Raw genomic sequence first — 13,786 nt, forward strand, 5'->3', positions numbered from 1 at the left:
AGTAGGAAGCTGTTTGTGTGACTGGAGCCTGGTGTGCAGTGGCATACCTCAGAGATTAGAACTGGGTCCTTTATATTTTGTCAGATAGTAAGAACTACCGATGCTGGAGTCAGAGATAACAGGTGCACAGCAGGCCAGGCAGCATCAGAGGAGTAGAAAAAATTGCATTTCAGGTCGGGACCCTTCTTCAGAAATGGGAGAGGGGGAAGGGAGCTCAGAAATAAATAGAGAGGAGGGGTGGGGCTGGGGAAGGTAAGATGGGATGGTGATAGATGACTGCAGGTAGGCAGTGGTGGGGATTGGTCAGTGAGGTGGGAGAGAAGATGGACAGGTTGTGTCAGGTCAAGGAGGCGAAGATGAAAGGGAGGGTTGGTCATGGGATGAGGCCAAGGGTGGGAAGATTTTGAAACTGCTAAAGTCCACATTTAGGCCATTGGGCTGTAGGCTCTCAAAGTAGAATATGAGGTGCTGCTGCTCCAGTTTCTGGGTGGTGTTATTGTGACACTGGAGGAGGCCCAGGATGGACATGTTACCCAGAGAGTGGGAGGGGGAGTTGAAATGGTTCATGATCATGTGTTTGTTGCGAACAGAGCGCAGGTCTCCAAGACTGCTTTGTAGAGCACCAAGTGTGTAATGAGTGCAATGCCTTCAATGTCTCCTTGAACTTCAGCAAGGCTTTTGGTAAAGTCTCACGTGGGAGACTGATAGCAAAAGTAAGAGCCCATGGCACCCAAGGAAGTTTGGCAACTTAAATTCACAGTTGGCAGAGTGGCAGAAAGCAGAAAATGATGGTTGAGCGGTGTTTTCTGACATGAAGTCTGTATTTAGAGGGGTCCCATGGATCAGCGACGTGGTCCTTGCTATTTGTGGCTCATAGAAATGTCTTGGATTTGGATGTAGGAGGTTGATCAATAAGTTCACAGACAACACAAAAATTCGTGGGATGGTAAATAGTGTGGAGGATATCCTTTGACTACAGTGCTATGGGAGCTGATCAGTGGCAAGTAGAATTCATTCCAGATAAACGTGAGGTGACACAATTGGGCAGGACAAACATGGCAAGGGAATACATGATGAATAGTAGTACCACGGGATGCACCGAGGTTCAGAGCAATCTTGGTGGATATGGACATGGGTTCCTTAAGGCATCAGCACAAGTGGAGAAAGTGGTTAAGAAGTCATGTGGGATACTTGCCTTTATTAGTTGAGGCATCATAGAGTTCATTCTAGAACTGTAGGTTAAGCCAGCTAGAGGTATTCTGTGCAGTTCTGGAATCCACATTATAGGAGGGATGTGGTTGCACTGGAGAGGGTGCAGAGGAGATTTACCTGAGCTGGAGAGTTTTAGCCATGAAGAGAGATTGGACAGATCAGTTGTTTTCCTTAGAGCAGAGGAGATTAGAAGGGACATGGTTGAGATGTATAAAATTAAGGAATATAAATAGGGTAGACAGGAAGCAAGTTTTTCCTTCTATGGAGGGATCAATAACTGGGTGCATAGATTTCAGCTAAGGTGCAGAAGGTTGAGAGGCAATGTGAAGAAAAACATTCCCACCCAAAGGGTGATGGGAATCTGGAACTCGTTGCCTGTAAGGGTAGTAGAGGCAGAAACCATTATAATGTTTAAGAATGCCAAAGTATATATGGTTGCAGACCAAATGCTGGAAAATGGATTAGAATAGTTAGGTGAGAGAGATTGTAGGAACTGCCGATGCTGGAGAATCTGAGAATCTAGAACAGTTAGGTGGTTGTTTTTGACAAGCGGAAATGCAATGGACTGAAGGTCTTCTCCTGTGCTATAAATCTCTGACTCTAACAGAATGTGCACAGTTCTCCAAATGTGGTCTAATCTATATCCTGTATAACTGAAGTTATCAGTCAATACTCCTGTCTCATACTCTGCGTTTGATGTTTCTCTCTCATCCTGTCAATCCCACAGTGTCTGTATTTTTACAAAGGGCTATCAGCTACTCCATTAACCGGAAAGGTGTTTTGTTTTTGACAGAATGTGGGAAAGTTCTGGAAGGATCTGGGAACTTTTCTTCCCCATACTACCCTGCCTATTATCCACCTCGAGCAGACTGTACCTGGACCTTGAGGGTAAGAAAGTACTATTTGGCTTATACTGACGCACTTTCTTCCTGTTAAAATACATTACTTCGTACTTCACTGTTACATTTTATTAATTGTGTCCATTTTACCAGACTGTTGTCCTTGAGCCCTCTGACCATTGTTTCCTAACTTTTTTGTTGGTTTTGTCATCTATGGTATCTATAATATTGAAACAGCTGTAATCAAAGTCACCAATTACACCCTATGTGACTGTGACGAAGGGCAACTTTCCTTCCTGAGCCTTCTTGACCGGGTTGACAAAACCATCTTTCTCCAGTGACTCTGCTTTGTCATCCAGCTGTGTCCAACTGCTCTCACAGGTTCCATTCTTAACTGTTCTTATCTCAAAGGAACTCTCTTTGGTCCCCTCCCATTTCTTATCTACATGATATCAACGTTTCAGTACCATTATGCAGACAGCGTACAGCTTCACTTGATCACCACCATTCTTTACTAAACCGTAACCGTCAGACTGCCTGACTGTGCAGAAATTTCTATTCCAACTAAATATCAGGAAGATGCAACCTATTGGTTTTGATGGCAGCTCAATACTCTGTTCCCTTAGTACTGCATCCATCTCTTTCCTTGACAGCAGTCTGAGACTAAACCAGTCCATTTGAGCTTTGGATCTCATCTTGCTATCACCGAGATCACCTGTTTCCATATTTGCAATGTTGTCAGACCTTGCTCCTTTCTCAGCTTATTTGCTGCTGAAATCCTCTTTCGTGTATTAGTTATCTCTCGACTTAACTATTCTAATGCACTTCTGACTTATGGTCCAACTTCTACCCTCCTTAAAACCTACCTTTTTGACCAAGCTTTTCATCACCTTACTTAATATCACCTGAGGCTCATTTCGTGCTTTGTTTTATAATTCCTGACTGTGTGATGTTTAATTATATAAATGATGGTATAAACACAAGTTGTTTTAAAGGTTTCGTCACCATTGACCACAACCTGACTGGCTGATAGTTGTTAAGTTTATCCCTCTAATGTTTTTGAAACAGGGTGTGTAACATTTGTAATCATTCAGTCTTCTGCCTCCATCCCTGCATCTTATTTTAATTCTTTAATGAGCTACAGCCATCATTGGCATTTATTGCCCATCACCCAAAGTTCAAGGTGGTGAACAGGATTCTGATTTAATAGGTTACTGTGTCCTGACTGTTGTTAAGATGCAATCATCCAAGCAGGTGGAGAGTACTCCGTCACTCCTCTAACTGCTAACATGCAGATGGTGAACAGGGTTTGAGGGTTCAGGAGGGAAGTTCCACAGGATGTTAAATGGGACAGACTTTGAATAGAACTAACAACTAGATTTTCCAGTAACTTCTCACCTGTCTACACTGGCCAATATTCACAAGATTTACCACACCTTAAACAAACTGGTAACTTTAATTTGTTTAATACTCAGCAGTGCAGAGTAATTTGCTGCAAACTATTTCTTCACTGGCTGGTTAAACACAAACTTCAAAAGGAATGGCTTAAATACAAAATGATAGCAACCAAGTTATCATATCATTTTCTGTATCCTTGAAAGCCTAGTTAACCTTCTGGGTTTTAGTCTACGTGTTTAAACATCAACAAATGATTTGGTTTGAGTTGTTTGAAAGATGAAACTTTTTGCAGGGATTAATAAACTTGGGTAAAAAACACATGGGAAACAGACTGCTCAAATACAGCAGAACTTAGATGGAATGGAAAACCTGGCTGATAAGTAGCTGATGATTTTTAATATGGAAATATGTTACGGTTGTGAAAGTGTAATAAGTAGGAACCATGTAAGCTATCGGTATTATCCTGCAGTCTGTGATAAGCAAGACCCATCTTGGGATGTGGTAGACATATTAATGGAGGCATCAAGACAGTGAAGAGAACAAAGAGGATCTTAGACTTTCCAGCCAGATAACTGAACATTGGAATTCACTCCCAAATGACATTTTGGGTCTATATACACCACGTGGACTGCAATGGTTCGAAAAAGCAACTCGCTGCCATTTTCTCATGGGCAGCTAGGGATGGACAACAAATACTGGCCCAGACATGATGCCCATGACCCATGAATGAATTAAAAATGAATGACTAGAATTGCTTCCCAAGACTCTTGTTTGAGTACCAAATGCTTGTTTGAACCCAATTGGACTACCATGTACTGTCGTTCTCCCCTCCTCTCCCTTGATCCAGCTGAATTTTAGAGTTGGGAAGTGTGGCCAGTGGGCATGGTGGAGAGGGCAAGGAAATGAAGCTGACATGGGAGAGTGAGTGGCTATAAATGAATGTGGAGCCTCTAAGTTAGAGTCACAAAAATTCAGGAATTTGACTTGTCCCTTTATAGGTGGTGCATTGCTAATCAGGTAGAATGTCGCATCTGCACTCAGAGGCCATAATGGAGGACTCATTCACTGAGACAATAAGTAGAGCTTAAAAATAAGATGGGTGAAATCACTATGGTAGGATTATACTATAGACCCCCAACAGCCACCGAGACATTGGAGAACAAATATGTAGGCTGATTATGGAAAGATGCAATAACAGAGTTCTCATAGTGGATGACTTTAACTTCCCCAATATTGACTGGGACTCCCTCAGAGCAAGAGGCTTAAATGAGGCAGAATTTGTTAAGCACATCCAAGCGGATTCCTTGAAATACAATGTGGATAGCCCAACTAGAGGAAGGGCCACACTAGATCATGTATTGGCTAATGGGCCTGGCCAGGTGACTGACCTTTCAGTGGGAGAGCGTTTTGAAAACAGTGATCACGACTCCTTAAATTTTAAGAGATAACAAAGTGTGGAGCTGGAGGAACACAGCAGGCCAGGCAGCATCAGAGGAACAGGAAAGCTGATGTTTTGGGTTGGGACCCTTCTTAGAAGTCAGTTATCTCTGACTCCAGCATCTGCAGTTCTTGCTATCTCCTTAAATTTTAAGATAGCTATGAATAAGCACATGTCAGGACTTCGCAGGAAGGTACTAAATTGGGTGAGGGCAAATTACGTCATTATTAGGGAGGAGCTAGGAATTGTTAATTGGGAGGAGCTGTTATTGGGCAAGTCCACAGTTGACATGTGGGAATTGTTCAAAGACTAACTGATGAGAATTCAGGACTGACATCCTCCTTTGAGGAGGAATGACAAAAATGGCAAGATAAGAGACTCTTAGATGACGAGGGAGGTTGTGAAGTTAGTAAAAAGGAGAAAAGAAACCTATGTAAGGTTTAGGAAGCTACAATCAGACAGGGCCTGTGAGGAATACAAAGAAAGCAGGAAAGACCTCAAGCAGGGAATTATAGCAAGAAGAGGCCATAAAATGACCTATTTAAATAGGGTTAAAGAAAATCCCAAGGAATTCTGTACATACTTGAAAAACAAGAGGAAACCTAGAGAGAAGGTAGGACCACTCAAGCATAAAGGAGGGAACTTGTGCTTGGAAGCAAAGGATGTGGGCGAGATCCTAAATGAGTACTTTGTGTCCGAATTCCCCAGGAGATGGATATGGAGGATAATGAGATTTGTGTGGAACATGCTAATATGCTTGGGTATTTTGAGATCAAGACAGAAGTGGTGTTGGGTCTCTTGAAGAGCACTAAAGGAATAAGTCCCCAGGCCCCAATGGTATTAACCCCAGGTTATTGAGAGAGGTGAGAAAAGAGATTGGAGCCTTGACAAAGATCTTTGTATCCTCATTAGCCACCAGAAAGGCCCCGGAGGACTGGCGAGGAGCTAACCTTGTTCCTTTGTTCAAGAAGGGAAATAGGGATAATCCAGGAAACAATAGACATGTGATCTCACGTCAGTGGTTGGGAAGCTTTTGAAGAGAATTCTACTGGATAGGATTTACGCACATTTGAAACAGCATGGCCTAATTAGGGACAGTCAGCATGGCTTTGTGCGGGGCAGGTCATGTCTTACTAGCTTGATTGAATTTTTCGAGGAGGTGACAAAGATGATCAGTGAGGGTAGAGCAGTGAATGTTGTCTATATGGACTTTAGTAAGGCTTTTGATAAGGTTTGCTTGTAGAGGGTAGAGTTGAAAAGGCATTTTTTCAGGCTGGAGGTCCGTGACTATTGGCGTTCCACAGGGATCCATACTGGGACCTCTGCTGTTTGTCATTTATATAAATGACTTGGATGAAAATGTAGATGGGTGGCTTAGTAAGCTTGGAGACAATATAAAGATCGGTGGAGTTGTGGATAGTGTAGAAGTTTGTCAGAGGATACAGCGGGATGTAGATCAGTTGCAGATATGGGCAGAGAAATGGTAGATGGAGTTTAATCTGGGTAAGTGTGAAGTGCTGCACTTTGGGAGATTAAATGTTAAGGAAAAGTATAGTTGATGGCAGGACTCTGAACAGAATTAATGTACAGATGATCTTGGGGTGGTAAAGAAGGCATATGGCATGCTTGCTTTTATTGGTTGGGGAATCGCGTTCAAGAGTCAGGATGTCATGTTGCAGTTTTATAAGACTTTGGTTAGGCCACAGAGTACAGCATTCAGTTCTGGTCACCACGTTGCAGGACAGATATGGAGGCTTTGGAGAGGAGGTTTACCAAGATGCTGCCTAGATAAGAGGGTATGAGCTATAAGGAGAGACTAGAAAAACTCAGGTTGTTTTCTCTGGAGTGGCAGAGGTTGAGCGGGGACTTGATAGATGTCTATAAAATTATGAGATGCATAGATAGGGTTGATGGTTAGAATTTTTTTCCCCAGAGCTGAAATGTCTAATACCAGGGGGTCTCTTATTTCAGGCGAGAGGGGGAAAGTTCAAAGGAGATGTGAGTGGCAAGTTTTTTTACATAGGGAATGGTAGGAGTCTGGAACGTGCTGCCAGGGGTGGTGGCAGAGGCAGATATGATAGTGGCATTTAAGACACTTGCAGACAACCATACAAACATGCAAGGAATGGAGGGGTATGGACCAAAGGTAGGCAGAAGGGATTAGTTTAATTTGGCATTATGTTCGGCACAAGATCATGGGCCAGATGGCTTGTTCCTGTTCTGTACTATTCTATATAACCCGAGACTGGGATTCCATGAGCTGCTGTGGGCAATCAGTGGCAGCAGAATCCTACTCCAACACAATCTGTCACCTAATGGCCCCCCATTCTACCATTACTATTCAAAAAAACAGGGGGAAGCACGGTGGCTCAGTGGTTAGCACTGCTGTCTGACAGTGTCACGGACCTGGGTTCGATTCCACCCTCAGGCGACTGTGCAAACTATGCGTTTTCTGTTTGTCTGCTCTGGTTTTCTCCCACAGTCCAAAAGATGTGCAGGTTAAGTGGATTGGCCAGACTAAATTGCCCATAATGTCCAGGGATTTTCAGGGTGTAGAGTAGGGAGTGTGTCTGGGTGGGATGTTCCTCAGACGGTTGGTGTGAACTCGATGGGCCAAATGGCTAGCTTCCAAAATGTGGGGACTTTTTGAACCAGGAGACCAATCCTGACGTAATGAAGGAGGGCATGCCATGAGCAGTACCAACATAACTTTTAAATAAAAGGTGTCTACTTGGTGAAGTAATAACACTTGCGAACCAAACAGCATAAAACACAAGTGATAGACAAACTAAGTGATCCCAGAACCAGTGTATCTGATCTAAGCTCTGCAAATTTTCTACGATCATTCGTGAATGGTGATGGACAATTAAACAACTCACTGGAGGAGGAAACTCCACAATATCCCCATCCTCTATGATGGGGAAGCCCACCACATCAGTGCAAAAGATAAGGCTGAGCATTCACAAAAACCTTCAGCCAGAAGTGCCAAGCGTATGATCAACCTTGGCCACCCCCTAAAATGAAATGTACGCTGGCGATCTGAAACAAACAAAAAACAGAAATGTTGGAGAACTCAGCAGGTCTGGCAGCATCAGTGAAGAGAAAAGTTTATGTTTCCCTATCATTACTAATACATAATAGTCTTCATCCAATTCAGTTGGGAAGGTGATGGCCTAGTGGTATTATTGCTAGACTATTAATCGAGAGTCCCAGATAATGTTCTGGGTACCCAGGTTTGAATCCCGCCACAGCAGTTGGTGGAGTTCGAATTCCAATTTAAAATAAATCTGAAATGAAGAATCTACTGATGACAATGAAACCATTGTCGATTGTTGGAAAAACCCATCTCGTTCACTAATGCCTTTCAGGGAAGGAAATCTGCCTTCCTCAACTGGTCTGCCCTACATGTGACTCCAGACCTACAACAATGTGGTTGGCTGTCAGTTGCCCTCTGAAATGGCCAAGTAAACCATTCAGTTGTACCAATTGTTACAAAGTTTCAAAGAAGTGAAACTGAACGAATCATCTGGAATCGACCTAACCTCATGGCCCAGTATATCCCCTACTTAACCATTACTATCAAGCCAGGAGATCAACCCTGGTTCAATGGGGAGTGCAGGAGGGCATGCCAGGAGCAGCACCAGGCATTCCTGAAGATGAGGTGTCAACATGGTGAAGCCACCAAACAAGACGACTTGCATGCCAAACAGCATAAGCAGCAAGTGATAGACCGTTCCCACAACCAACAGATCAGATATAAGCTCTGCAGTCCTGCCATGTGCAGTTGTGAATGGTGGTGGATGATTAAACAACTCACTGGAGGAGGAGGCACCACAAATATCCCCATCCTCTCTGATGGATGAGCCCAGTACCTCAGTGCAAAAGACAAGGCTGAAGCTTTTGCAGCAATCTTCAGCCTGTGGATGATCCATCTCGGCCTCCTCCGGTGGTTCCCAGCATTACAGAGACCAGTCTTCAGCCAATTTAATTCACTCCATGTGATATCGAGAAATGGTTGGAGACACTGGATCCTGCAAAGGCTATAGGCGTTGACAACATTCCAGCAATAGTACTGAAGACTTGTACTCCAGAACTTGCTGGTTCCTGTAGCCAAGCTGTTCCAGCGCGGTTACAACACTAGCATCTACCGGACAGTGTGGAAAATTGCCCAAGTATGTCCTGTTCATAAAAAGCAGGGCAAATCCAACATGGCCAATTACCACCCCATCAGTTCATTGTCAGTCATCAGTAAAGTGATGGAAGGTGTCATCAACAGTGCTCTCAAGTAGCACCTGTTCAGTAATAGCCTGCTCAGTGATATCCAGTTTGGGTTCTGCCAGGGCCAGTCAGCTCCTGACCTCATTACAGCCTTAGTTCAAACCAAGGACAAAAGAGCTGAATTCCAGAGCTGAGGTGAGAGTGATAGCCTGTGACATCAAGACTGTATTCAACCAAATGTGGTATCATGGAGCCCTAGCAAAACTGGAATCAATGCATATTGGGGAGAAATCTCTGGTGGTTAGAGTCATACCTGGTTGTGCTTGTTGAAAGTCAGTCATGTCAGCTCCAGGACTTTTTTGCAAGAGTTCCTTAGGGTAGTGTCCTAGGTCCAACCATCTTCAGCTACTTCATCATTGACCGCACCTCTGTCATAAGGTCAGAGGTTGGGATGTTTGCCAATGTTCAGCACCATTCATGAATCCTTAGACACTGAAGCAGCCTGTGTACAAATGCAACAAGGTCTAGACAATATCCAAGCTTGGGCTGACAAGTGGCAAGTAACATTCGTGCCACATAAATGCCAGGCTATGACCATCACCATCTCAAGAGACAATCTAACTACTGCCTCTTGACATTCAATGGTATTACCATCACTAAATCCCCCACGAGCAATATCCTGGGAGTTATCATTGATCAGAAACTCAACTGGCCTCACCACATAAACGCAGTAGCTACAAGAGCAGGACAGAGGCTAGGACTACTGCAGCGAATAACTCACCTTGTGACTCCCCAAAGCCTGTCCACTTTCGACAAGGCACAAGTCAGGAGTGTGAACTTGCCTGGATGGGTGCGGCCCTAACAACCATCAAGAAGCTTGACACTTAAGGGGGAGGTGATGGCGTGGTGGTATTATTGCTGGACTGTTAATCCAGAGACCCAGGTAACGTTCTGGGGGTCCAGGTTTGAATCCCACCAAGGAAAATGGTGGAATTTGAATTGAATAAAATATCTGGAATTAACAATCTAATGGTTATCACAAATCCCATTGTTGATTGTCGGGAAAAATCCATCTGGTTCACTAATGTCCTTTAGGGAAGGCAACTGCCATCCTTACCTGGTTTGGCCTACATGTGACCCATACCAATGTGGTTGACTCGCAAATGCCCTCTGGGTAATTATGGATGGGCAATAAATGCTGCCTAGCCAGCAACACCCTCATTTGTTAATGAATAAAGTAAAAAGGACCATCCAGGACAAAGCAGCCTGCTTGATTGGTACTCCCTCCACTACTGACATTCAGTAGCAGCAATGGGTACTATCTACAAGATATTCTCACAACACCTTCCAAACCCACACCACTTCCATCTAGTAGGACAAGGGCAGGAGCTACGTGGGAGCACCAAGACCTGCAAGTTCCCCTCCAAGCCACTCCATTCTAATGTGGAAATATATGGCTGTTCCTTCACTATTGCTAAATCAAAATCCTACAATTCCCTCCCTAATGGCATTGTGGGTCAATTCACAGCCAGTGGACTGCAGTGGTTCAAGAAGGCAGCTTACCACCACCTTCTCGAGGGAAACTAGGGACAGACAATAAATACTGGCCTAGCTCTTGATACCCACATCCCACAAAATGAATGAATGAATAAGTAAATAAATGACTCCATAAGTTTGAAGTCATGATATGTTGCAAAGGCTGTGGGACCTGAAAACATTAGACCTGTGCTCCAGAACTTGCTGCACCCCTATTCAAGCTGTTGCAATACAGCTATGACACTGGCATCTACCCAACAATGTAGAAAATCGCCCAGGCATGTAAAGTAGGACAAATGCAACCCAACCAGTTACTGTCCCATAAGTCTACTCTTCGTTATCAGTACATTCTCTCCCCTGTGTCTCTATCTTTCTCTCCCCCACCATGTCTCTCTTCCTCCCATCTGTCAGTCTGTCTCTTCCCCCAAAGCTAACACCACCACCACTGGCTCCCTCTCCTCCCCTCTGAGTAATGTGACAATAAAGCTAATTCTAAAGTGATGGAGGGTGTCATCAGTTCTATCAAGCTGCATCTACTCAGCAATAACCTGCTCACTGGTGCCCACTTTGCATTCTGCCAGGCCCATTCAATTCCTCACCTCATTGCATCCTTGGTTCAAATATGAACAAAACACTGAACCTTAGAGATGAGGTGACAGTGACTTGACATCAAGGCCACATTCGACCAAGTGTGGCATTAAGGAGCAGTGGGAATTAGAGGGCTCACTCCCCACTGATACATAGAAAAATGGATGTAGTTGTTGGTCAGTCATTTCAGTTCCAGGAGATCTCTGCAGGAGTGGCTTAGGGTAGTGTCCCAAGCCTAACCATTTTGGCTGCTTTGTCATTGACCTACCCTGCATTATAAGATCAGAAGTTGGGATGTTCACTGATGATTGTACAATATTCAAAATCATTCACTGCTCCTCAAATATTGAAGCAGTCCATGTTCAAAGGCAGCGAGACTTGGGCTGAAAAGTGGCAAGTAACACGAATGCCAGGCTATGACCATCTTCACTAAGCACAATCTGCCCATAGCCCTTGGCACTCAATGGCATTGCCATCACTAAATCACCCACTATCAACATCCTGAGGGTTGCTCTTGACCAGAAACTGAACTGGACTAACCATACAAATTGACATCAGCAATTAGTAAGTCACCACTTGACCCCGCTCGGCCCCGCCTCCCAAAAGCCTGTCCACCATCTATTACGCATAATTCAAGAGTATGCCTGGATGGGTGCAGCTCCAACAATACTGAAGTAGTTCAACACTATCCAGGACAAAGCAGCCCACTTGATTGTCACCACACCCACAAGCATCCACTCCCTACTTCACTGATGTTCAGTAGCACCTGTAAGATAGAACATAGAACATTACAGCGCAGTACAGGCCCTTCGGCCCTCGATGTTGCGCCGACTTGTGAAACCAATCTGAAGCCCATCTAACCTAAACTATTCCATTATCATCCATATGTTTATCCAATGACTATTTAAATGCCCTTAAAGTTGGCGAGTCTACTACTTTTGCAGGCAGGGCATTTACTCTCTGAGTAAAGAACCTACCTTTGACATCTGTTCTATATCTATCACCCCTCAATTTAAAGCTACGTCCCCTCGTGCTAGCCATCACCATCCGAGGAAAAAGGCTCCCACTGTCCACCCTATCTAATCCTCTGATCATCTTGTATGTCTCTATTAAGTCACCTCTTAACCTTCTTCTCTCTAACGAAAACAGCCTCAAGTCCCTCAGCCTTTCCTCATAAGACCTTCCCTCCATACCAGGCAACATCCTGGTAAATCTCCTCTGCATCCTTTCCAATGCTTCCACATCCTTCCTATAATGCTATAATGCGTACCAGAACTGTACGCAATACTCCAAGTGCGGCCGCACCAGAGTTTTGTACAGCTGCAACATGACCTCATGGCTCCGAAACTCAATCCCTCTACCAATAAAATCTAACACACCGTACGCCTTCTTAACAACCCTATCAACCTGGGTGGCAACTTTCAGTGATCTATGCACATGGACACCGAGATCTCTCTGCTCATCCACACTACCAAGAATCTTACCATTAGCCCAGTACTCTGTATTCCTGTTACTCCTTCCAAAGTGAATCACCTCACACTTTTCTGCATTAAACTCCATTTGCCACCTCTCAGCCCAGCTCTGCAGCTTATCTATGTCCCTCTGTAACCTGCAACATCCTTCCGCATTATCCACAACTCCACCGACTTTTGTGTCATCCGCAAATTTACTAACCCATCCTTCTACGCCCTCATCCAGGTCATTTATAAAAATGACAAACAGCAGTGGCCCCAAAACAGATCCTTGCGGTACACCACTAGTAACTGAACTCCAGGATGAACATATCCCATCAACCACCACCCTCTGTCTTCTTACAGCTAGCCAATTTCTGATCCAAACCGCTAAATCACCCTCAATCCCATGCCTCCGTATTTTCTGCAATAGCCTACCGTGGGGAACCTTATCAAACGGTTTACTGAAATCCATATACACCACATCAACCGCTTTACCCTCATCCACCAGTTTGGTCACCTTCTCAAAGAACTCAATAAGGTTTGTGAGGCACGACCTACCCTTCACAAAACCGTGTTGACTATCCCTAATCAAATTATTCCTTTCTAGATGATTACAAATCCTATCTCTTATAATCCTTTCCAACACTTTACCCACAACCGAAGCAAGGCTCACTGGTCTATAATTACCAGGGTTGTGTCTACTCCCCTTCTTGAACAAGGGGACAACATTTGCTAGTCTTCAGTCTTCTGGCACTATTCCTGCAGACTGCAAAAAGCACTAAAGATCCTGAGACAACACTTTGCAAACCCACACCCACTATTATCTAGAAGGACAAGGGCAACAGATACACACCACTTGCAAATTTCCCTCTAAACCACTCACCACCCGGTTTTCGAAATATATCACCGTCTCTTCAGTGTCACTGGGATGAAATTCTGAAATTCCCTCCCTAATAGCATTGTTACAGTCTTCTCAAGTGCAGTTAGGGTTGGGCAACACAAGATAGCCCAGCCAACAATGCCCATATTGAAACATAGAAAATCGGAGTTGAAGTAGGCCATTCAATCCTTTGAGCCTGCTCCACCATTCATTGTGATCGTGG

At 44.2% G+C, this 13,786-nt stretch overlaps 1 protein-coding gene across 2 annotated transcripts in view; it reads left to right on the forward strand.

The window, feature by feature from the left end:
- LOC109933196 (suppressor of tumorigenicity 14 protein homolog) overlaps positions 1 to 13,786 on the forward strand; it is a 102,506-nt gene that overhangs the window by 57,362 nt on the left and 31,358 nt on the right. For both annotated transcript variants that reach the window (XM_020532158.2, XM_048615653.1), the window contains exon 9: positions 2,006 to 2,100. In XM_020532158.2, the coding sequence (XP_020387747.2) occupies positions 2,006 to 2,100 (95 nt within the window). The remainder of the gene's footprint in view (positions 1 to 2,005; positions 2,101 to 13,786) is intronic.

This window comes from Rhincodon typus, chromosome 32 (genome assembly GCF_021869965.1).
Source record: "Rhincodon typus isolate 14 chromosome 32, sRhiTyp1.1, whole genome shotgun sequence".
NCBI lineage: Eukaryota > Metazoa > Chordata > Chondrichthyes > Orectolobiformes > Rhincodontidae > Rhincodon > Rhincodon typus.